Source organism: Doryrhamphus excisus, linkage group LG3 (genome assembly GCF_037039965.1).
Source record: "Doryrhamphus excisus strain RoL-2023G ecotype Guam linkage group LG3, RoL_Dexc_Guam_v1.1, whole genome shotgun sequence".
Taxonomy (NCBI): domain Eukaryota; kingdom Metazoa; phylum Chordata; class Actinopteri; order Syngnathiformes; family Syngnathidae; genus Doryrhamphus; species Doryrhamphus excisus.
Window position 1 is genome coordinate 22,165,301 of NC_136359.1, and position 26,386 is coordinate 22,191,686.

At 40.1% G+C, this 26,386-nt stretch overlaps 1 protein-coding gene across 2 annotated transcripts; it reads left to right on the plus strand.

Moving 5' to 3' along the window:
* Window positions 1-124: 124 nt before the first annotated feature.
* Window positions 125-26,386, plus strand: txnrd2.2 (thioredoxin reductase 2, tandem duplicate 2). 2 transcript variants are annotated; one of them, XM_058070307.2, is made up of 17 exons: window positions 125-349; window positions 671-736; window positions 826-882; window positions 1,066-1,210; window positions 1,823-1,897; window positions 2,617-2,695; window positions 2,968-3,030; window positions 3,179-3,249; window positions 7,687-7,706; window positions 8,104-8,195; window positions 8,269-8,443; window positions 13,173-13,309; window positions 15,989-16,084; window positions 16,295-16,387; window positions 20,532-20,603; window positions 21,285-21,382; window positions 21,455-26,386. In XM_058070307.2, the coding sequence occupies exons 1-17, from the start codon at window positions 139-141 to the stop codon at window positions 21,576-21,578; spliced, it is 1,674 nt and encodes a 557-aa protein (XP_057926290.2). In that variant the 5' UTR covers window positions 125-138; the 3' UTR covers window positions 21,579-26,386. The 2 variants fall into 2 exon arrangements, with proteins under 2 accessions (XP_057926290.2, XP_057926291.2); XM_058070308.2 differs by having other exon boundaries at window positions 128-301.

The window sequence follows — 26,386 nt, forward strand, 5'->3', positions numbered from 1 at the left end:
TCTGTTTTGTCAATACATGTTCCTTCGTATACGTAGTATAATATTATTACCGTAAGTAAAGTATCCATGCTGGTGTTTGACTTGAAACTTTTTATAATCAGTGGCAAGTAGATATTTTTATTTTAGTTGAGTGGGAATATGACCGCGGAAATAAAATTAATTTTCTTCAGGCAACTCTTTGAACACCACAGAGACAGACGGGGTCCTTCCTTTCATAATAACAACATGGCGGCTCTCTGTAGAGGCAGGCACAGGTGGAAATCGGTGAAATGGACTCGTCTTATAACGAGATCTGTGACAGGTAACAGTGTGTTGTGTGCCGGAGTAAATAATAAAGCTTTTATTGACGGTACTTTTGTAAGAAGTACAAAAGTAAGAACGGTAATTGATTAAATTAAATCACAAACAAACTCTGTCGGACTTTTTTTTTTACTATTTGTATTTATTGCTGATAATCTGCCTCGAAAGTGTCTTTCAAACGACACATTTGATTTAAGTGTGACAAATGACAAATATTTATTTCTGTAGTGTTTGCGCCGTTGAGAATGTTTAGGCTGAGGGCTGAGCTTGTGACTAACTTTGCCAGATAGTGAGCAACCACAGCTCTTGTTGAGTAGCTATTTATATTTTCGACTCCCAATACTGATACTGACTTTTATCCGTCATGCAGGCAAGTATGACTATGATGTGGTGGTCATCGGAGGGGGATCAGGAGGACTGGCTTGTTCCAAAGAAGGTGAGAAGTGTAGTCAAGGAGCCATAATGCACATCAGCATCTGCCTAGTAACATTATAGTAATATGTATTGTGTATTGTGTTACAACAGCTGCACAACTAGGACTGAACGTTGCTGTTCTGGATTATGTGGAGCCCTCTGCAAAAGGTGAACACAACACTAATTCCTCCGCTCACAAAATGTTGGCTATATTGTTAGAGATATTTACATTTGACATTCATCTTGAATATTCATCCAGAAGCTAAATGTCCCTGAGAGTAGAGTACTTGTACAATTTTCTTCTTCAAATATAATTTAAATGCATGAAATGAGTTGTGTGTTTCCGTCCAGGCACCAAGTGGGGGCTTGGTGGCACATGTGTTAATGTTGGCTGCATACCCAAGAAGCTCATGCACCAGGCGGCTCTGCTTGGTACTGCAATCAAAGATGCCAGGAAGTATGGTTGGCAGATTTCAGGACCAATTTCACATGACTGGTAAGATTTGAAGACTGAACAGTGCCATCTAGTGACGTTATTGCAGAACTACAACCCTGTGCTGGAATAGACACAGTCATGGAAAAAAATATTAAACCACCCTTGTTTCTTTAGTTTATCAATCTATTTTAATGATTGGCACAACTAAAGGTTCATTTGTTTGGAGAAATATAATAATGATGACAAAAATCGCTTAGAAGAGTTTAATTTAAGAGCTGATATCTAGTAACTTCCATTGTCTTCATGATAATAACCAAAATCACAGGGTCTTACATTAATAACTATAACATTGTACTGCCAAAAAATAAACTCTTGTGAAGTATTTTTGTTGCCACGGTTATATTTGTCCAAACAAGGGTACCTTTAGTTGTACCAGGCATTAAAATGAACAATGAAGTAACAATGGTGGTCTAATTTTTTCCTTGACTGTACATATAAGGATGAAACGCCAGAATTTAACAAGATAGTAAAACTGTACAGTCACTATACAAAGTTTTCTGTGTAAGAGCTCAGTTTTTTTGTGACCTGTTTGGTAACAGTGATGAATGATTTGTTGATATTTTGGCAGTATTTCTGTGTAATCTGTGTTGTAATTTTCTCATGTGCTTTCAGGGCCACCATGGCCGACGCGGTTCAGAACCATGTTCGGTCTCTGAACTGGGGTCACCGTGTTCAGCTTCAGGACAAGTCAGTCACATACATACATAACAATCACACTCATTGTTTGTTTATAATACAGGTACTACAGTAGAGCCCCGCACATTTGCGATTCAGCATTCAAAAGTAAATGTACATATATTTCCACATTTGAAAAAAAATGGAGGGAGAAGCAAACAAATTACAACATATTAATGAGCCAATTCAAGAAACAATACAAGGATGAAGAGTCTTGAACCAGTCATGATGTGCTATATATATCACTATATTGACACTTACTATGGTACCCATTATGGCATTGGATGCTCATATCACCTCGTACTTTGGTACGTGACAAAAAAAAACTACATTAAGAAAGCAGGAAGTGAACAAATGTAACAGTTACTGATTGTAAAAGTACCAGATGGAGGGGTAGGATTTAATAAGCTTTGCTTCTTCCTACTCCTTTTGGACATGTGGAACTGTGAACTGATTATGTGATGCATTCAATTGTAATCTGATGCATGTTCAAATGAAATAAAACCATTACCATTAATTCAAGCCATTAAATTACTGGTCAAAAGTATTGGAACTTCCTGAAACTATACAGCTGTTACTGCATACAGAAACGCCATGCTGTACCCTCTGTTATGCAACTTGTTGGTCAGAGGTTCATCTTACAGTAAGACACAAAACACAAGTTTACCCACTTACCAATGTATATATGTATACCATATGTAAGTTCATACAAATGTGTGTTTTTTTTGCAGGAAGGTGAAGTATCTGAACATGAAAGGAAGCTTGGTAGATGAACATACAATCAAAGCACTAACAAAAGCAGGGAAAGAGGTTGGTTATTAACTCAGCAATACATTTATTTCCATATTAAGGTGAATAACATAAATGTTGCACTGAATGAAATTTAGTAAAATGCATTCCTGCTTGTAAAATAAAAATGAAATAGTCCCTAACGTACCTGCTGGGAATGACGAATCTAACATTTGCCCTGAAAGGATTTTGTGAAAATACTTTAGAGGCCACTTGCCTTCTTTATCTGACATTTCCTTGTTTTTCCAAGGATATGAACAATGACTGTTACTTCACGTCTTCCTTTCATGCAGATGACCCTGACTGCCAAGAACATTGTGATTGCTACAGGTGGACGACCCAAATTCCCCACAAATGTTAGTATCATAGTTGCCATCAGTCAATGACAGGATATCTTTTTAGTCAACGTTAAGCTTGGTGACTCACAAGTGTTCTACTTGCACGCTAACAAGACTAAAGAGAGCTAATTTTTTAGGAGCAAACAATTCTTTAACTTCATTGCAGATACCTGGAGCAATGGAGCATGGTATCACCAGTGACGACATATTCTGGCTAAAGGAATCACCTGGAAAAACGTAAGCATATTATAAATGTACATTGAACAAAAAGTCCCTTACACTGGCTATAGTAAAAGGTCTCACCAAAATGAGCGGTTTTATCACACAGCACAATGTCACAGATATTGCTCAGTAGGCATGGTGATTGCAGGAATGTCCACCAGAGTTCTTACCAATGAATTGACTGACATCTCCAAAAGTGTTTCAAAGAATTAGTAAATACATCCAACCAATTTTTATTAGTGTAATTATGGAATGAACTGGTGCATATTGTATTGTTGCACTTTGTCATGAATGTATTTTAACACTGGCAAAAACATGTGCAGTCCTAATGATGATGATACCCATGGCATCACCTCAGTTGTTGACATGCCACATCCCGCCGTCACACACTGTTAACACGCATCGGTGACATATCACTTTTTTCTTCTCTTCCTGTAAGCCTGTCCTCACCTTCCTGATTCAGATTAGTGACAAGCATCCTGACTTTTTTCGGAACAAGGCCTTTAATCCAGCCATTTAGCTCCTGTCATCACCTGGTTAATTGGTCTATCCTAGACAATTCCTCTTGGCACAGAGCACAGACAGTGACTAGTTGTGGTGAACCCGAGTCCTGTTTGCATCATGGTGACAGATACAGTGTACGTTGATGTTGGACCAGTATTGCTGTACTTTTTAGTACTTTGCAGTTTGTGTGTATTATTGATTACAGTAGTGCCACAACTCTCATTGAATGCCGAATATCTGCACGTAAAAGAATGTGTTGTCTTGGCATGTTTTTTGCTGTTTTAACTACAATTTGATGTGATACATCGTCTGCTATTGAGCTTTTCTACCACTTGGTGGCAATAAGAGCAAGAATCTGATGTGTATGTTTTATACAGTGCCAGTGCACTGGAACATGTCTAAAACAATTACCACTAGAATATTCAACAGTTTCACAAACGTTTGTGTATAGACCAAAATGAACCACTCAGAAATGCCACTTGAGCTCCGAAAGTCCTTTCATAGTATGATGAGACATGTCTACCACCCCGGGGGCAGGAAAGGTATTCAATAGCTTTAGATTCTTCCAGAAGACTGGCACCACACACACGCACCAGCAAGGTTGTTGTGCTACAGAGCTGTCATCTGTGCAGGTGAGGTCAGGGTTGGTGTGGGAAGGGGAAGTCCAGGTGAGTGATGGATGGGTGTCTAATAGGCCTTGCAGCACATACGCACCTGAGTGACAGATCTGGCCCTGGGCCTGAAGCCACTGCTATCATCCGGCTAGAAGTACAAAACACCCGAGCCCGTGCCAGTCAGTCTCTGAAAATGTACCCTAGAGGAGTAGATCATCTTACAAACGTATTGATAGTTGAGAAACTCACAACTAATGGCAACGGAATTGAAATAATCCAAGTATTCATTCATTCATTTTCTACCGCTTTTCCTCACAAGGGTCGTGGGGGGGTGCTGGAGCCTATCCCAGCTGTCTTCGTGCGAGAGGCGGTGTACACCCTGGACTGGTCACCAGCCAATCACAGGGCACATATAGACAAACAACCATTCACACTCACATTCATATCTATGGAATTTAGAGTCGCCTAGCATGTTTTTGGAATGTGGGAGGAAAACCGCAGTACCCGGAGAAAACCCTTGCATGCACAGGGAAACATTTCCATTCCAGGGTGGAATTGAACCCTGGTCTCCTAGCTGTCTCGTAGCTTCTGCGCACTAACCACTCGACCGCCGTGCAGCCCGAAATAATCCAAGTATAACAGAAAAATGGACATACCGGAATAGGCACAGTTTTCTTCCCTTCACATGATCCACATACAATATGCATGCCTAAATCACCATTCTTGGAAGAAGGTCAGTGGGTTTAGAAGTTGGACAGCTGTAGGGACTGTGGACCAGTGTGAAATACACTCAGACACAGTGGGGATGAGGGGATGACGGGGTAGGGGAAATGAGATGTTTTCTGGTTGATGAAAGTGTAGAATCCAACTGAAGCTCTCTACTTGATCTTCTTTAAGCCTCGCACAATAGTGGTAAGTGCAACTGTGCATTACACCGACACGCGGACATGGAGCATTGACATGACAAGAACAGGATTTGCTGAAGGCACTCTGAGCTGTCAGGTACATGGAAGTAGGAAGTGAGAGTGGGGCCTTCTGCATGCAGGTGATGGGCTTCACTCAATAGCTTAAATGTGGACTTGAGCTCTAAACATGGCACACCCAATCTGCAGGGATTACTTGAAATGGTAGCAGTTAACCCTTCTTATAGCCATGGATTTTAGGTCATATTATTGACCTGGACCACACACTAACTTTGCCACACCATTAAGTACACCTGCATGATATCCCTGTGTGGACCAAACATATGGAAAGCCGGACTAGTCTGCTCCCAGAATGCTCCTAAAAACATGTTTTTTTTAGCAGTGTCTGCCATGCCAGATTTATTTGGCGCTATCCGTTCGCCTTCACACATGAACACATAATGAGACCGTGAATTTAGACCAGTGGTCTCAAACACGCGTCCCGCGGGCCAAATGTGGCCCGCAGGACACTAGTTTGAGGCCCACGCCTTGATATGAAAGTTTAATGTTAGTGCGGCCCGCGCAAGTTTGATATGGATGCTGTATGGTATCATGTACCCAGAAAAAATTATTACGTTTGATTAATGTTCATTTTAAAGGTTAAATAACTGTTAATAGTTATCCTCCCTATCTGTGTGGAAGTGGTAAGTTTTTGGCTATTTAAGTTTAAAGGAAATAACTTGAAGGCTACCGTTTACGTCGCTAGCTCTCTAGTTTGCGAGTTAGCATGTGTCTCAAGACCCTGCAGTTGCGCAATATGTGACTATCGTCGTGTTTTGTCATGTCTACAGGGCTCTAATAATGCTTTGTTAATTTTAATCTGAAAAAAAAATTTGTTTACCCACCAACTATATGTGGTTTCTTAAGTTTTTATTACTTATTAATATTTATTATTTATTCATTACTGATTGATTGATTTTCTTTATTCTTGATTTGTTTATTTATTTTTCATCTTATTTTGTGTAGAAAAATAAAAAGTAAGATATTTGAGAACAGTGGAATGTTTTATCAGAACTTTTCTTCGAGAAAATCGAAACCAAAGCAAAGTTTATTCATTTTTCTGTTTTTAATAAATGCTTTTTTTTTTTTTTTGAAAACCTGATGCGGCCCAGTCTCGCCCAGACCCGAGCTCCAGTGGCCCCCAAGTAAATTGAGTTTGAGACCCCTGATTTAGATTGTTATTACAACTTTGTACAGTAGATGGCATCGTAACTCTGCCAGTGTATAAGAGGATGTAGAAGGCCAACGTTCCTCGGAAACAGGCTTGACTTACTGCTGGCAATGCAAACCAGGCTCCTGCTCCAGTTGTACGGGGACCAAATGGCACGAAGTAGCGTGCCACCAATCCTGTACCTTCCAGTATACTTGCAGGTCCAGTGTTCCTCGACCGGGATTAAAGCCACATTTGGGTCTTCCCAGGTCTATCCGGCATCCTCCTCTACCATCTAATCCAACTCAGGTGGTGATCTCTTCACCTACGTTCTCAGAACATGCGTGCACAAGTCTGATGATACGACTGCAAAGTCGGTCATAGACCTGTGGCCTAGGGTGTCCTGATGCCAAGTGCAGATGCGGACATCCTTATTTTCGAACATGGTGTATGTCAGACTATGTTGAGTGTAATTGTTCGGGTCCCCTTCCCAACACAGAAGTGACATTCCATGTCCCAAGAACTATAATTGGCCGCCGTAGACCAGGTCGCGCAGGTGTCTGCCCCCGACCACCTCCCAAAACACATTGAACCGGACCCTTACTTGGTCCTGCGGGTGGCGTGACTTTAGTGGGGCAATTCCTTGTGGCTTCTTTGGACTGGGTGAGGCCTCAGTATCCCACGTCTGGGCGAGGTCCTTCCACTTGTGTTTTTTTCATTGGGTCTTCTGAATCTGGTCTTGCCCTTTATCTTGGACCTGTTTGCCTTGGGAGACCCTGTCAGGGCCGTATCTCCCCGGACAACATAGCTCCTAGGTCCACTTAGGCACTCAAACCTTTCTACCATGATAGTGATGATTCAAGGTGGTCTTTACGGAGGTCATTAATATTGATCAGTATGGTCCCAGTATTGACCCCTGTGGTACTCCACACCTTATATTTAAACTTGCAGGTGTGTTTTCTCCTAACTTCACATACTGCTTCCTTTTTGCTTGGTAGTTTTTGACCCAATTCAGAGCTAAACCCCGGAATCCATACCTTTTTAATTTTGTAATTAGGATGTCGTGATGAATTGTATCAAAAGCTTTTGTCATATCCATAAATACTGCAGTTGCTTAACTTTGTGTTCTCTTTTTCTGTTATTTCTGTGCACTATATAATAAGACTGCTATACACACATTTGGTCATAATTGTAATGATATCTTTGTATTTGTATTTTACAGGCTTGTGGTGGGAGCTAGCTGTATCCTTTTGCCAACTACTGTAGCAAATAAATAAATAATCACTGGTAGTCAGTTGAGAAGTTATCCAGTTGTAAAATTAACTTAAATGTACCTCTTGACATGAGTGCAGTGTAGCATGGATGCCTTGCAGTGTTTGTTTTCAGGTCAGTGAGCCATACTGAAGAACCTTTTAGTGTTGTTTTCAGTGTAAAACACATATGCTTCCCATATGCCAAACTATCGCAAAGTGACATTTTTCCAAATTCAATGACCCACTAACTGGTATTTAGCTCGCTACTGTTTGACTGTGTTTTTTTGGTGGGGCTGGTATTTAATATGCAACACTGCAAGTTTGTAACATTTTGCTGCACTTTGATGCATGAAAAATATTGCAATCCCTAAACTGACGACACTCAGATGTGGCTCTAGAGTGTGCAGGCTTCCTCACAGGCATTGGCTTGGACACCACCGTGATGGTCCGCAGCATCGCCCTACGGGGTTTTGATCAGGTATTACTTCCTGTACCATGAACAACATATTTTTAATGTCATGATAATAATTGTATTTTTCTGGTTTTAACAGCAAATGGCAGAATTAGTCACAGACTACATGGAGTCTTATGGAACCAAGTTTGCATGGAAGTGCATCCCGAAGCGTGTTGAAAAACTCCCATCGGGAGCCTTACAAGTAATCTGGATTGATGTGATGACAGGCAACGAACACAAGGACACCTATGACACTGTCTTGTGGGCAGTCGGTGAGTGTGTATATTTTGTGCGAGTGTACTTGCGTCTATGCGGACGTCATCAAAATCGTATTGATTGAAGCCAGGGATCAAACCAGGACCATTTTGAGTTGAAAATTGATTTATCCGCTAATCCCAATTATTTCATGTCATTGCCCCCCCACACCCCAACACACACACACACACACACGCATATTCAACAGTCACATTGCATGTTGAGTACTATAGATTTGTGTATGTTGGAGATCTGCACTAAGATGAAAGCTTCTTGAGTCCCCGCTGACAGTTTCCCATGCCCCCAGAGGTCCCTTCCCACTTTTTATTTTATTTTATTCTCATAATCATTACTGTATTCCCATAATATTTTGACATTCTTGTAACATCCCCCAAAAATGTTTTATGTTTTTTCTCATGATAGAATGACTTTTAAACTATAGCATCTTTTTTCATCAATACTTAAAGGGGAACTGCACTTTTTGAGTTGAATTTTGTCCATCAATCACATCCCTTATGTGAAACATAAATTTTTTGTCACTTTTCTGTGCATTGTACCACAACAAAATGAGTTAATATGAGCTAGTTAACAATGAACGTCATGGGAAATACGTATTGTGACGCTAAAGCCCTCACACACAAAAAAACCATGTTAAATTTACATAACAGACTTGTATATTAACAACGCCACAGCGATATAGTCATTGTAGAATCTAAGAAGAATAATTCATTTTTGCTAATATTAAATTTTGCTAATAATTCATTTTTTTGAATTTACCTTTTCAGCACCTTGACATTAGAGAACTGCATGTTCTCTAAAAGTACTGCAATAGTGAAGATTAGATATCTTTAGAGGTCAAATTAAGTTCTCCTGTAAAGGTTATAGTGCATTTCTCCATCATCCTGAAATTTCACCCAACAGCTATATATCAACTAACTTTTTATAGTGTATGTCATAGGTCACAGTGATTTCCTGTGAAAGTAGCATGTGCACCCATCAAAAAGATGACTGGTTAACCTGCTCTCCCCTTGTTGCCATCATCTATTTCATTGTCATCTTCAATAAGAGTGCATTATCAGCAGATAGTATAGGAAATCAAGGTTAAAAACAAAGTAATAAAGACTGAGTGATGGGGATGGTCAGGGGAAATGTTAATCACCTAGCAATGGCTTACTGTCTTTGTGGGTGGAGAGGAGCAGGATGCACCCAAACACAGGTCACTATATTCCCCTCTTTGTTCTCCCTCTGTCGGTCTTCCTGCTCATGCCAACTCTGCGGAAACCAATCTACATTTGTCACTAGCATCCCTGTCTGCCGCGTTCTCTGTGCCAGCTTTTTTCATCCACTTCTACCCTTTTTTAAAAAAAAATCTACCGTTCAACATCCCCCATTATGCCCCACATCAGGGCGTAGTTTTGAATTAATTACATTGTAAAAGCTTGTAAAGTTTCCAAAGCTTATCCAGTTATGAGTACTGTATACATATGTGTGTGTGTAGTGAGAGAGGGCCGGTGCGCTATGCGTGTGACAGTAACAAGGATGTACGTGACCCTGCAGCTGAAATGACGTTTGCCATTTCCTCCTGTGTCTGAATTCCCACATCGTCACAGTGTGAGGCCGTTGGTGCGAATATTTGCATTTAGTGCTGAGTATTGTCATGAAACGCCTTGATCATTATGTTTCCTTTCTGCTTTTGACTTTGAGTTTTGGTACCTCGGTCTTAATTATTAATTTGTTGCAAAAGGAAAATCAAAAGCCTGGCAGTTTTCTCATAGTAGATAATGTCAATTCAAAATTAATGGGTTCAGTTAAATTCAATAGAAATCCAAAGACAAGCAGATAATCTAAATGATTAAAAATTAATTAATTTTAATTCATTTTCTACCGCTTATCCTCACTAGGGGTGCTGGAGCCTATCCCAGCTGTCCGGTGAGAGGCGGGGTACACCCTGGACTGGTGGCCAGCCAATCACAGGGCACATATAGACAAACAACCATTCACACTCACATTCATACCTATGGACAATTTGGAGTCGCCAATTAACCTAGCATGTTTTTGGAATGTGGGAGGAAACCGGAGTACCCGGAGAAAACCCACACATGCACGGGGAGAACATGCACAAGGGTGGAATTGAACCCTGGTCTCCTAGCTGTGAGGTCTGCGCGCTAACCACTAGACCGCCGTGCCGCCATAACCAAAACATATTAGTGAGAAAACAGTTGGAACTTGACTTTGGCTCTTTGATCCCTGCATGCAGGAGTTGTGAGTACAAGGCCACTTCCCTTTACTGTGACCTTACACTCGAGGCCAGGCAGCCTCTGGGCCTCTGTGGAGTTATTAAAGACCTTGTCCAGGTGTGACCGTAGCACCACCAGGAAACAGAACATTTCCACTTCCTGTGGACAGGCAGACAGTGGATATGACTTTTCCGCCTCAATGCACACTACAGTATACTTATAGTATGAATAGGTGAAATGGAAACAGACCGTTTTAGCAGGAACCACGAAATCCAGAGAAATACAGCTGAATAGGTGCAGATTCTGGAAAAACTAGAACGCTTTCTGTGCTAGTTATTGTGTGTAGCTGCTCTATAAGAGTACACAACTCAATACAAAAATGATCATAATAGGTCCACCTTAAAAACTGCATTTTGTGTTCAGTTCTATTATCTTTGACTAATATAAAAAAAAAATATGTAAGTGTGACAAACATGGGATTCAAACACATTTTCACACCGCTGTAAAAGTGATTCTGAATGGTCGTTTTTACAGTATATGCACTCTGTGATTGCCTGCCAATCAACTTGAATAGACAGCAAGCGGTATACTTACATCTTAATAAATTTTACATGCTACACATTAATTTAATTTCTTATTGATATACATCGTAAATCTTTTTTTGGCATCTTGTGTTGTCTGTTCCTCCAAGAAAAACAGCTTCCCATTTGTCTTTGTTCATTTAATTGATCAGATAAGTGCTCGGTTTTGATTTTCCTGATGATTTGCTTTGGCTAATTAGCCTAGCCGTCTGGAAGCTTCCTTGCAAATGTCACAACATGCATTGTTCAGTTGTGTTGTCAGTGTGTGTGTGCGCTTATGTCTGCATGTACGTGCACTCTAACCAAGCCATTGTTGTGTCCTCGACGCACAATGTGGTCACTTCTGAGTGGTGCTGCAGACAGGAAGGCCCACTGTGTAGGGTGGAATGAAAAAAGATGGTATCATTATTTTTGCTGCCTTTTTAATATAGTATAATCCTGTGACAGAGTAAAAAAAACAAGTTAATGAAATAGTAGGGCCATTTCAATGAATTGGTGCCGTTTGCTTGTTGTAACTCAAAGTAAACAAAAATGTAAGTCTTCCTTAAAATATATTAAACTTAGATAGATAGATAGATTGTCATTGCACAATAACACAGCAGTGAAATTGCCAATGAAATGTCGTTGCCTGGCTCCCGTAAAATAAATAATAATAATAAAAATAATAATAATGTGGTGAATAAATAGATAAAAAAAATAAACCTCTTCATGTAGGTGCCAAGTTAATTGTGAAGGGTTTTATTACATTTCATATTCGTCAAACGTATTATTACGTTTGATTAATGTTCATGTTAAAGGTTAAATAACTGTTAATAGTTATCCTCCCTATCCGTGTGGAAGTGGTAAGTTTTGGCTAGTTTGCGAGTTGGCATGTGTCTCAAGACCCTGCAGTTGCGCAATATGTGACTATAGTCGTGTTTTGTCATGTCTACAGAGCTCTAATAATGCTTTGTTAATTTTAATCTGAAAAAAATAATTTGCAATTTGGTCTTGTTTTCTTTTAAATGCAATGTAAGTACCAAGTTAATTGTGAAGGGTTTTATTACATTTCATATTCATATGAAATTGTCTGTTTGATTCAGTTTAAGCAAAATAACTTTCAGAGCTTTGCTGTGAAAAAAAAATTGCTTAAACACACCATATTCAATTTGTATTGAAGAACCTTGCTTATAAAACCAAACGTAAAACAAAGTTTATGATCTATTTATCATTACATCTATTTCACACTGTCTAATGAGTCAGGAAAATATTTGGAAGTTGCATATTTGGGAAAGCGTCTTACTGCCAAACTCTCCTTCTTTCCCTTCTCTTCTTTCCCTTTCAACCACCCATGTTGTGGAGTAGATAGACAGATCCCTGTTGTCTCCCAGTCTGGGGTAGAACGTTGTTCTTTGGCTCCAGCCAGGAAAAAGGGTCTCAGGGGTTTGTTGTTTTTTTCTTTCTGATAGCATCTACATGTGTACCTCAGAGCCGGGTGTTTATTATGCTGCCTCGAATGCTTATGGGGGGGGGGGGTAGAGGTATGTGGTCAGTTCTGCACCACAGACATTCCGTGTCGACAATTTTCAGTCAACTGTCCCCCGAGAAAGTGTCACAAATGACATCATGGTATCCTGCTTTCAGTTGAGGATTGGGCTTCTTTAATAGTCCGGTTGTGTTCATGGAAGTTGACATTATAATGATGATAGCATCAGATAATAATTTCTTTTATGAACTAATCAGAAGTCATTTTGGTAGCAAATGCTAAAACAGAAACACACTTCTCTAGTATGATTATAAAACAATTTTTTTTTATTACTTTATTGTAATTTTTTGATGACTTTGGTCAGTGTAGTGGTTTCACTCAGGAAGACACAAATTAATAATAATCATGCATCCTGCAAGTATTGCATATTATGCAATTTTCTCCCTCTGTTTCTGGACTGCAGGTCGAGCTCCAGAAACTAAAGCGTTGGGTCTCAACAAGCTTGGAGTACAACTCGACAAGAAGACAGGGAAAATAATTGTGGGGGTTGATGAGTCTACCACTGTGCCAAACATCTACGCTTTTGGTGACATCGGCCAGGTAGGAATTACTGTATATATTAACAGCAACAACATGAGGGGTATACATCTTATTTTTATATGATGTAATTGTAAAGTGTGAACCAATAGCTTACAAGCTTTTTGACAGTTTTTTTTTTATTTCTGAATAACTACATTTGGTTTTAATAGCTTTTTACTATTTTATTAGCGAGTTTTACTTTTTGAATTGACCTACTGAAATAAGTGTACTTTTCAAAAAGACTTTGAGTAATTGAGACGCACCTGTATCAGATAATTTAGTTTTGACCATCTGTCATTTTTAAGAAAATGTGTATCTGGATATGTTACTATAATATTCTGAGATATAATAATACGTTTTAATGTGAAAGTAACAGATTTATTGATACCCAACTGCTATGCATACAACTGACAAGGATTTAATTCTACAAATTATTGTATATTATTAATAAAATGGTCTGATACATGTGTAATTATTTTTAGGTATAAATAAATGACATTTTGGAACACTACCCAACACCAATGGACATATTTTTTGGTCTATAGAGTAGTATTGGATGCATAACGGCCTATCATCTCATAACTACTATAATCTAATAATGCAAAGAAAGAGAAATAGCTGTTTGCACTAGCTGCAAAACCTGACAAATATACTCGAAAATCTCACTCTGTTATAGACTAAATTTATTTTAAAGGCAAATATTCGCTATCTTCATATATGTTTATATTTTAGATGTAATATTAGATGTCTAATAATTATACATACAGTAAAGTCTCGTTATATTGATATCGGTTATATCGAAGTACTGCTTATTACGATACTATTTTCATTTCTAGTCTTTTATGATATAATTAGTTCCGTTAGTACGATACACGGTTATTATGATAATCCGGTTACTACGGTGCCCTTTTCATCTCCCGCCAGCGAATTTGGTCTGCTTATATCGATACAAAAGCAGCTTAAATCAGTCTTTGCTTAAGGATTTCAATACCAAAAAAGAACACGGCGAACGGCTGCTTCCAGTCAACTTTATTTTTCACACTTCCACCACCAGAGCACAGCACACACACCGATTCCCGCACTTCCTGGTTCACAGGTCATGCTCAACCCGCCCCACATAGCTGGCCAAACACATGCCTGCAACAGAAGAACCAACTGACATAGCATACACACCTATTCCAACGAAGACACAAGCGTACAAATACATGTATTTAATTGTGTTGTATTCATTGGCCAGCTATGTGGGGCGGGTTGAGCATGACCTGTGAACCAGGAAGTGCGGGAATCGCTGTGTGTGCTGTGCTCTGGTGGTGGAAGTGTGAAAAATAAAGTTGACTGGAAGCAGCCGTACGCCGTGTTCTTTTTTGGTATTGAAATCCTTAAGCAAAGATTGATTTAAGCTGCTCGACATTGTTCTACACTATAGAACAATGTCGAGTGCATTATTGCCCACTTTTAATGCTGTTCGGCGCAGGATCGGATATATCGACAGTCCAGTTATATCGATATTGTCGGGAGTCGGAAAAAATATCGATATAACGAGACTTTATTGTATAAGGTAATAAGTCCAGTCCTGTGTGTGTTTTTTATCATCCTCCCTATGTTGTGCTGCAAAGCATCTTGGCATGGTGGAAAAATTATCTTCTCAGGATTTTGGTTGGGCAAAAGCTCTGTTAGAGTACCCAGTGTGTGAGGAAAAGTCCAAAAAATAGACAAAGTGTCAACGGGAAAAGGCATTGATAGTCAAACTGCTCCTCTGTCTGAAGATGATGCTGTGACCTGGATGTAACAGGAAGTGTATAAACTGAGAAAAATCTTTTCCAGACATCTAGGTGCTTTTTATTACTTAATAAAGTAATTATCAATCCCAAGATGAAGTTTAATGGGACATGATTGTCACATTAAGTGTAAATGTGTGTGTGTGTTCTATGAAACCTATCATTTCTCAGAGTGGGCCTCTGTGAGAACACTTACAGTGTCACGGCACTATATTCAAGCTGAACCATGTAAATACCTATTAGCTCCAGCGGCTATAATGTCGGTGTGGCTTTTTTAACACAAACAGCTGTGTGCTTCCTTCCTGTCTCACAGAACTCATGATGACACATGCACACACACACTCAAAGTCTCCCTTGATTGACAGCTTGCTTTGATGCGTTGTGCTTTACCGCAGTCTGTCTGTCATCTTGTCACAGCAGCAGCAGGAGAGCTTTTTCTGTTGTTTTTTGTTTTTTTTTTTAAAAAGCGGAATGTTTGATACCTTGCTCAAGTTGTACTGATGCATTTTTTTTTTGTTTTTTTTCCGACTGTCAAATGAAGCGCCAAGAAATGCATTAAAATGACGCAAGCTATTTGGTGTGTAAACATTTACTGGCACATTTAGTGAGTACGCATACACATACATGGTGCGCTCAGTTGCAGAGTTGTTTTGGGCAACAGGATGTGAAGTGGAAATTTAACAGGTTCTAGTCATGCCTTTTAAAATTGCCCCGCAGCCCTACTATTTCCTGCACTACTTCAGCATGCCTGTGTTGTGTGCATCGCTGTCTGTATTTTTATTTGCTCTGGCTCACATCCAGAACAATACACCGTAAACCTTGAAGAGATTTGTATGTGTCTGTGTTAGACAGTTAAAATGTACAGTTTACAATGGGAACCATACATGTATGTTGTAATAAGACAAGGTGTCTGCTGTTTTAGGGTCGTCCTGAATTGACCCCAACGGCCATCAAAGCTGGAAAACTCCTCGCTCGTAGACTTGCTGGCCGGAGCACAGCGCTCATGAACTATGATAATGTGAGACAAAAAAAAAAACACACATCACGTCACCTTTTCTTAACGATACACTAATCAGCAGTATCCTTTACGATCTGTTAATGCTCTGATTGACACTGTATAGATGTGTTAATTAATTTACTGTAGTTGTACTTTCAAGTCAAATATACTACATCATTACATCCTGTCTGTGTTTGTTTGTGCGTTTATGTGAGACTGTATATATTTCAGGTACCAACAACGGTGTTCACCCCTCTGGAGTATGGCTGTGTGGGCCTATCAGAGGAGGAGGCTGAAAGTAGGCATGGCAAAGATAATATAGAGGTAAGCAATCACTCTTATTACTCTTTTTATTATTAAAAGAGAAAGTTTACAGTCATTAAAACAGTGGATCCCTGCGTATTTATGATTCACACAAATATCCAGATTTTTTAAAATGTTGTATTTAGTGTCTGGAATAAGCCACCTATTTATGTTTTTTGCAGAAAACCTGTGTCATTAATAATTAAACAGTTATATACAGTAATCTATATATGCCCTGTGATTGGCTGATGACCAGTCCAGGGTGTACCCCGCCTCTCGCCCAAAGACAGCTGGGATAGGCTCCAGCACCCCCTGCGACCCTCGTGAGGAAAAAGCGGTAGAAAATGAATGAATGAATGAATGTTATATACAGTAATCTATATATGCCCTGTGATTGGCTGATGACCAGTCCAGGGATAGACAGCTGGGATAGGCTCCATCATACCCCGCGACCCTTGTGAGGATAAGCCGCATTGAAAATGGATGCATATACAATAACTTGTGTCCGTGAGCAAGTGTGCCAGATGCTAGCCAACACCTGCACAAAAGTGAATAAATGCTTTAGCCAGCAAGGTGGGGCTCTTGGTTGTGACTGACAGGCGAGCAGGAGGCCTGATTGAGGTGTGTGTGTGAGGTGATGACAGGTACGCTTAGATCTTAGGAGGAGCTGCTGCACCGCCCCGACCCCCAACCCTCCACAGCTGCGTGCTCCTCCAGACCTGTGTTAGCATGCTCGCGTCTTCAATTAAATACATTAAACACACATCTTCAGCCTGGAGTTTTAAATCTGACAACTTAACGAACAACTGGGATATGTTTTCTTTTCACTCGGCTACCATTACATCCGCCATTTATACATTTTTATTTTATTTTTTGTGCTGTCTCCAAATTGTCCATAGGTATGAATGTGAGTGTGAATGGTTGTTTGTCTATATGTGCCCTGTGATTGGCTGGCGACCAGTCCAGGGTGTACCCTGCCTATCGCCCGAAGACAGCTGGGATAGGCTCCAGCATGTCCACGACCCTTCTGAGAATAAGCGGTGCAGAAAATGGATGGATGGATGTCACAATGGAAATACACTACTCAAAAAAAATAAAGGGAACACTATAATAACACATCCTAGATGTGAATGAATACTACATATCCATCTATCCATTCTACCGCAATGTAGTTGCTGTCCTTACAATATATTCAGACACCAATACTTGATTATTACTGAATAATGTGGTGGCCTGAGAAGTCAAGAAGTACGGTAAACTTCCCTACTTTGATCAAATTGTCAGCTAGCCAATTCTGCAGAGCAAATACTTTTGATGAAGAAGGTGGCAAAAAGAAGCGCGGAGGTCAAATGTTTCCTGTAGTTGGTCACCAGTTGTGCACATCTCAGAAGGTGTTTGGGTACAGTCTACTCTCCAAATTCTGACATTCTTGAGGCAATCTAGCCAATCATTTGTTGCCTTCTCTTTATGTTTAGGGCATATAGAATATTATTACACCAAAAGAAAGATTAGACTTTCATCTTTCATCAGAAAAAAAGGTTTGTTTACAAGGACTTTAGTAGTCAGTAGTAGGTAAGTAAGTTTCAGCAAAATTTCAGTTTCCAACAAAAAAGGGAAAAAAAAAAAAAAGATTTTTGTGAAAATGTTTCTGTAAATCCTCTAAACTTCATTTCACTTCTCATACATCAGTGTGTTTTTCTGCTACATGACCCAAACAACCAGTGATTTTTTTAAAGTAAAATTTTGAAAATGACCAGGGGTACCCAAACTTTTTCATACCACTGTATTAGAAGTGGAGCCGAACTCAAATACGGTAATCAGAACGGCACAAATAATGACTTTTTTATGAATAATTAATTTGAATAAATGCTTAAAAAATATTTGGGAACAATTAAAACATCATATCAGAAAGCTGCGTTTCTTGGTGAGACCGCAGTGCATGCCCGGATCAACCAATGTAATGAGTGACTGGTGTTCAGCAGTCAGGGGGCGGGGACAGAGTGACACAGACTGCACAAATATTAAAATAATGCTAAAAGCTACTAAAAAAAGCTAATGCATAAATAATGCATAATACAATACAGTTCTACAACTCGCAACACTTATATGGGAGGACAATGTTAAAAAGCCACAGCATTTCAGTGTGTGGAATCAAATTATGGATTATTAACGGAGTAAGGATCTTATTGCACCAGGATGAGAGAATTCAACAAACAATACAAGCAGTTTATATCTGCAAAATACAAGGAAGAACAGTCTTGAACGTGTCATTCTATGTTTATCCCTCTTATTGTTTCTTATATTCACGATCACTATTTTTTATGGTTGTGAAAAATCATCATTACATCTCCATATGGTTACACTACATTATCACTTCTTTATGTATTAAAAAAAGACATCTGGAATTTAACTGTGAATATAATTATGTAATGTATATCTGACCTGCCTCCCCTGTCTGCTTGTCACTGATTGTAATTCTGAAAGACCCATCCACAATGGGAAAGACCCATCATTGTTCTAGCTGGGGCCAGGAGGTTCTTGTTCAAGATTATGGAGAATGTTCTCCATTTGACCTCAGTGCACTGTAGTCTTCCTGTATCTTTGGCAGAGAAACAGCCGCAAACATGGATGGTTCCACCTCCATGTTTAATGTAAGGGATGGTTATTGCGGTCTTATTCATAATTTCTCTGCCTCCAAACACAGCAACAGCTCAATTTTGGTCTCATCTGACCACATCACATTCTCCCAAGCCTTCTCTGAATCATTCAAGTGTTCACTGGCAAACTTCGGACAGGCCTGTACATGTTCCTTCTTGAACAGGGAGACCTTACGGATACTGCAGGATCTCAAATCATTCCAACCAAGCAATCTCCTATCACCAAATTGTGAGCTGGTACTTTTCTCGGAATTATCCTTACGCCTGAGATCTTCCGTAGAGCAATGACTGTTATCGTGCATTCCTTCCATTTTGATTTCATCCTGCTAACTGTTGTTTCCTTCCCACCAAGCCTTTGCTGAAGGGACAGGAATCATTTGTGTGCTTTATGGGCTCATAACCAGTCTGTGTGGGTCACAATCATTATTGGTTGGTAGGGGGTCAAATAGTTACTTCATTCAATAAAATACATATTAATGTATACTGTATACATTAAAAAATAGTGCATTAACCATTTTATATTTAATTAATTACTTCAACAGCAGTCACCAACACCGTATATGTATCTCCAATTCACTAAAATGTCTAGTCAGCTCGTCCTCATTGTCACTAGAAAACCGCAAGGTGCATTCACAGACACTCTGAACATCACAACTTCTTTATTATGCTTATGTGTGGTCTAAATAGAAAAACAAATAAAACAATATTCATTTTCTACCACTTATCCTCACAAGGTTCGCGGGCATGCTGGAGCCTATCCCAGCTGTTTTCGGGCGAGAGGCAGGGTACACCCTGGACTGGTTGCCAACCAATCACAGGGCACATATAAACAAACAACCAGACGAATCCAGAGTACCCACTGGGAGAACATGTAAACTCCACACAGAGATACCTGAGTTCGATTCCATCTCTTGCCCGAGGGTGAAATCGAACTCGGGTCTCCTAGCTGTATGGCCTGTGCGCTAAGCACTCATGCAGCCTCAACAATATGTGGGTATTATTAGTACTCACTTTGCAACTGCTGAGGTACAATTTGCTGCATTCAAAAGGTACCTAATGTGCACTTTGTGGACTTCTATAGAGTAGCTACACACAATAACAAGCACAGAAAGATTTCGAGGGGCGAGGTAACCCTGGACTGGTCGCCAGCCAATCACAGGGCACATATAGACAAACAACCATTCACATTCACTTTCATACCTATGGACAATTTGAAGTCGGTTCCTAACTGTAACCTAACTGTTGTATCTGTTCTTGTATAAATTCTTCACTGTAGAGTGGAAGATACTTCAGTATCAAAAAGGAGTCCAGCTACAGATTCTATTCCGTTTTCACTTCCTGTATTTGAAATGGTTATGTTAGATTGTTCAGCGTACCAGCCCCTTAGATTTAGCTTCCTTAGATTTAGCTTCCCGACACGGTGCACATGACGGGCAGCACAATGTAATATAATGTGACGGCCATTTGCGACTGTTTTTGAGACATAACACGGAATTTCTTCTTTGCAGGTTTTCCATGCTTTCTACAAGCCGCTAGAATTCACTGTTGCAGAGCGTGATGCAAGCCAGTGTTACTTAAAGGTTGGATTCAATTGCTTACACTGTATTGAAAACGGTAATAATAAGTTCTGTTCTGTTGGAACTTAATCATAAATGACCACCTAAGTCACTCACACTGTACACAGAACAAATGGAGGACATAAAGTATAGTAATAAAATGATTAAATACAATAATTAAATGAAACAAAATAGAGTGCAACCTCTTTAATAACTGCATTTGTCAAGGGAGCGAGGGACAGGCTTATTGGGAGAAAGCAGTCTCAATTATGTTCACATGTTGCTTTTTTATCACCGTCCATTTCTAGGAAAACGTCACATGGTCACGGTCATGGTGCTCAAGCAGCATTTTCAGGGCATTTTCTGATGTCTAATTTAAGTTAACTTTCCTTTTATTTGATGCACTAGCAACTAGAAGATTATGCTTCTCTCTTGGGAGACAATAAAGAGAAATAAGTTAACTATAAAGAACAAAAGTGACGTTGTCCTCCACCATTGTAAAATTAAGTATTTTAACACACTTAACTAGTTCTATTATTGTTTTTGTACAGTGTTAATAATTTATGGAAGTGCGTATGAAACCACGAAACGTCACAACACAAAGTGTTTATTTCATTTTATTTGTTTTTTTGGATTCCCTCTGTAACCATAATCAAATCGTATGATTGTATTTATTATTTCTGACAAATCATAATGCCCTCTTAGGTGATATGTGAGCGGGATGGCGTCCAGAAGATCCTGGGTCTGCACTTCACTGGTTCAAATGCAGGAGAGGTCACCCAGGGGTTTGCTATGGGCTTCCAGTAAGTTGACCGCTATACTGTTTGTATCATGTGACATGACGATGATAAATAGTATGTCTTTGTGTGTGCTAGGTGTGGGGCTACGTATTCACATCTCTTAGAGACAGTGGGCATCCACCCGACAACTGCTGAGGAGCTCGTCAAGGTCAATATTACAAAGCGTTCCGGATTGGATGCCACTGTCACCGGATGCTGAGGTTAAGTTCCCTCGGTTTCTGAACGTGGAGCACACAGGGTAGAAAAAGGTTAGTCTGGTCCAAATAATAACCTAGATTTGATCCGCTCTTTCTTTTTTTCGTATACTTTTCTTCTCCATGTGTACCCTCATCATGCTCTTCCAGTCCCTCAGAGTAAGACCAGGTAGCCAGTTGACTATAAATAGGATATTATTGACAAGTTCAGTGTACAATCAAAATGTAGTTTTTGTATGACTAAAAAATTAAATTAAAATCAAGTGCCTAAACAAAGCATACTGCATGTCGGTAACGCACTGTCCGTACATTAAAAAAAAATAAATTACATTGAGTGCAACTGCAAAATAACTCGCCATGGGGACAAAAAGTTGAAAGAAAGAATTCACAAATTACAAAGGTGGCTTCCTATCCCTTCCTCCTTCTCCACTTTTTTTTGCCAAAAAAGAGTCTTCAATCAAGGTATAAATTCATTTATCCATTTCATTCATCATTGATACAGTGGAACCTTAGTTAGCATCCTCCCCAGTTAGCGTGTTTTTGGTTAATGTTGTACTTGCATTCTCCAGTTAGTGTACAATATGGCGCACATCTTGTTGTGTTATTAATATATTACGTGTGTCCAACTCTGTTCTTTGCATGTTTTTATTATAAAACATCCTTCCTGGTAAGCATCCTATTAGCTAAACAAAAGAGCAACCAAAACCGCAAGTCAGCTATGAACAGTTTAGCTTCGTTTTTCATACAATTCTGTTTTTGTCACGGATTAATAATGAAAACCAAGGTTCCACTGTATTAGACTTAAAGTGGACAAAATCATGTTTGTGTCTTTTGGAGGCGCACGCTCATAAATCAGGATTAAATCCGGTTCTGAAGGTGTTGATAAAAAAAAAGTGCAAGAAACAGAGCAGTTTTTTTCTGAAAATATATTCTATAAATATTGTTGTTTCTGTGGCTGTGCTTCCTGTCCATTAGTCTTGAATGTGACACATACCATAGACCCCTTACGCCTCGCCCTCCATGACACTGATGGATGGCCTCGGGACTGTCGCTGCAGCGAAACCTCCCCATTTCCCATGGACGGACACAAACAGTCCGTAGTTGTCAGTCGGTCCTACAGGAAAGACTTGACCAGGTAGAAGGCGTCCCGTATGATTTCAGAAGGTCCAGTATTACTTCTACTTATTGTGACTGGACATGAAGCAATAGAACAGGATGATAAACATCTGCAAGCTGATCACACCCTGCATCACTGCACCAGCAGCTCTGCAGCAGGTGTAGTTCTCAGTCATACCCAAAGGTGGCAGTGTTGTCTGTCAATTCTCATGTTTTGTGTGGGTTAGACTAAGTAAAGTTATGCGTTGGATGAAATCTAACCTACATTCATTTAATTCCAACAATTGATAAGATTTTTGCTGAAGTTGGAGCAAAGACTGGATTTGTGATACAGGTTATCTTTTGTGTGTTTACATGGATGCAAGGTCAGCGCTTAAAGAGTCATCACCATTAAGATAAGCGAAATTGTACATATCAATCAAGCCAAAATAGCAGATAAAAGCATTTACCAGAATCCTTAAATGTTCAACCTGCTGACTGAACTGGACATCCTCAAGCGAACGTAAGGTTATTAGGCGGACGAGCAGCGGGGCGGGCTTGCTACCCAAATTTGGGGACCTTAATGGAGGCTGATGGTTGCAGTTTATTTTGATGTGATGTCTAATCTGTCCAGTCTGATTAATGAGCTTGATGAGGGGAGTGACAGCGTGCCTGGAGATGGAAAGACGAAAAAAAAAGAGAGAGCGGGCTACCAGGTTTATTTGGACCAAGTCCGGGAGCGAAAGAGCTGAGTTTCAGCTCGGCTGGTGAGGGATGGGTAAGGGGGGGGGGCGGAGGGGTTCCTGTGTGCTCTGTTCCAAACCGAGGTGCTGACTGAAGGACCCTGACCTCTGCTCAGCTGGAACAGCTTGACTCTATCACTCTGAGTACAGAGGGCTCACATGCTCTGGTGCTGCACGGCAGGGGGTGAGTGGGTTTTGGATGGATGTGGATGGCCGGTGGACCAAGGGAGTCGATGTTCCTGCCCTTAACAAGGCACTTCTGAGACCGTGCAAGGCAAAGGAAGGGAAGTCATTCAGTCCATCAGGGTAACTGTAATGTCTGTTTACATTTTACCCTCCACTTCCCCTTTGTTGTTCTTCCTTCCTGTACAGAGAAAAATATTCCTGCTCATGTGCACATCATGAAAAAATATCTGCTTTTAATCAGAATGATTATTAGACATTGTTGATTAGTCTCTCCCATCTTATAACTTGAGCAGGAAGCCTCCTCTGAGCAACACAGGGGATCAGGGTTCAACTTTCAGGTATAGCCAGCTAATGATGACCTGCACTAAAACCCAAAACTGGGGAGTGCTGGGCTGATGTCCCCTGGCCGCCAACTCTGCAAACTTTCTTATATATAATTTATACTGTATGTAAGTAATAACACTGTGGATGCATAGTGTCCATGTTAAAGTTGTGATGTCCACTGATGGCTGCTGTTCTTCATGACTACAACACACAACGCATATTAGTTATTTTTTAATACTTAATCTAAGTCTATTTGTGTTTATTTCGAAAGGGAATGCAAAACTAAAAAAAAAATACATTGGATCCGCCATATTTTGATCAAAAGATAATACTTAATTTGTGGGGAAAACCTGCCCTTTTGTGCTCATAATCTCAATAATTAGTCAGTGTATTGGCAGAAAACCCTTCTGATTTGGGAAGCTCACACCCAGCATGTCTTGCGGATTATACTTTTTATTTAAAAGTGTCCTTTTGCATGTATATGAGTGTAAATGTTTATTTCTATACCAGCATACTCCGTGTAGTCCAGTTAAAATATGCGTCATTTCGGTTGCGCCGTAGTCACAGAAGTGATAACCTACCTTTGGGTGTGTGGTCCCGGGAAGGTAAACTTCATGATAAGCGGGGAACTGCTATATGCATACATATTTTGGGCCCATGACTCGATCATTGTCATTGAGCTTGTGGGAAAATAAAGACTGTAATTTATGTCTGAAAGGATAAATAGACTAAAAAGTCAAATGTTCAGTGCTTATTAAGCATGGAACGCTGTTCATAATTCCTATGTTGAATCATGGACCAAAAGAGAGTCCAGATGTCGTGGTCATAGATTTCATCTCCTGCATTAAGAAGTTGTGACAAAAATATGACAAAAATCAATTTTTGATAGAAAAGGGTCTTTCCAACATAATATTCTTTGAATCTACATTAAGAATACAAAGCTATGGATCTCAAACTTGTTGCAGGGTCGCCCCAGTTGTAATAAAAATGGGCTGACATGCAGTACTTTTTCATTATTAGAGTTCCTGGAAAGGAGTTTGCAATAAATATTCTCCGTCATCATTCCCAGTAAAGCCACAAGTAGACATTCATATACTTTGATACTTCAAATCGCACATATGAAACAACAAGTGCTTGTTATTATTTTCCGAAATTTCTCCCCAAATTCCACCATCGTATGTGCAAAATGAAAACACCGCTGTGCGTTAGTACAGGTGATCTTAACTCGCGCTACACGGCTTAGTCTTCACATGAAGCCATGTCAACCAGGGGTGGTCACACTTTGACCCCGACTCGTCTCTGCTGACAGGCTGCTCTGCTATGCAGCCCTGTCACTCAACCCTGTTCACCAACAATAGCAGAAATTCCAGTATGTTTGTTTAGTTAAGGATGGCCCTCTGAAACTCCTGAACCTCCTCGGGATCCACAGCCAGTGTCAGTCCAAAGCCAGACAGCAGGAGTAAAGTTCATCCCAGTCAGCTCCATTTAGCAATTGTAACTCATATGCCCCTTCTACAATGGAGCAAACTAAACTAAATCCACCTTGAAATGCACTTAGTAGAACATGTCAACATGTCAGGGTCTGCTCGGTTCTTCGTTCTGTCCTAATCCAGCCCATTGAATGCTGACAGTTATCTGTGAGTCAGACATTCACCGGGTCTTTGTCACCTCAGCTCCTGAGCTGTAGCAGCCTCAGTGAAGAGCAGAACCTTCAGGTGCACGTTCAAAAACACACATGCCGGGTAGTAAGCTCCACGACTAACGCACAATCCTCCAGAGGAGGAGAAAGCGATGCAAACCTTGTGTAAACACAAGAACCGAAGTGACGCAAGGAGTAGAAAAGGCTCAAACTCGGTGGGGATTATACTTGAGAAATGAAAAGGGGATGATTATGAATGCTCTGTTGTGCTGCCAGCCGGTATCTGGCTCAAGGAATGTCAGTCTGAGATGACTTCGGGGCCCGGACAAGGTGTGGTGCTTGAGTCCCAGGTTTTCCAGGCGAATCAGCCCAGTGACCTCTTTAAAAACACAGATTTACTAATGGACTCACAATAATAACTGAGTACAGCAAATGAATCACGCTCATACTCTCTGCAGCGAGAAGTTGGCCCTGCTCGTGTTTATGTTGGGCAGCGATGTGTTCAGGGACAACTTGTGTGCACAGTATGTGGGAGTGTAATCATGTGTTTGTGTGTCAGTAGCATGACAAAGTAACTCCTTTAAATGTGTAAATTTTGCATGCATATACAGTATCTCCAGTCTCCAAATAATGACTGGAATGCACTGGGGGTGTTCATTAAGATGCCCTGGATCAAAACCTGACATAGTTATTAGTATTTCTCTACATCGGTAACAGCAATTTGGACACACTTCAATTATGAAGCTGTGTAGAAGGTCTATGGTTTTCTATTGTAAGTGTTTCATAGTCTGCAAAGTGTATGAAAAAGGTTTAGGCACCCCTGATA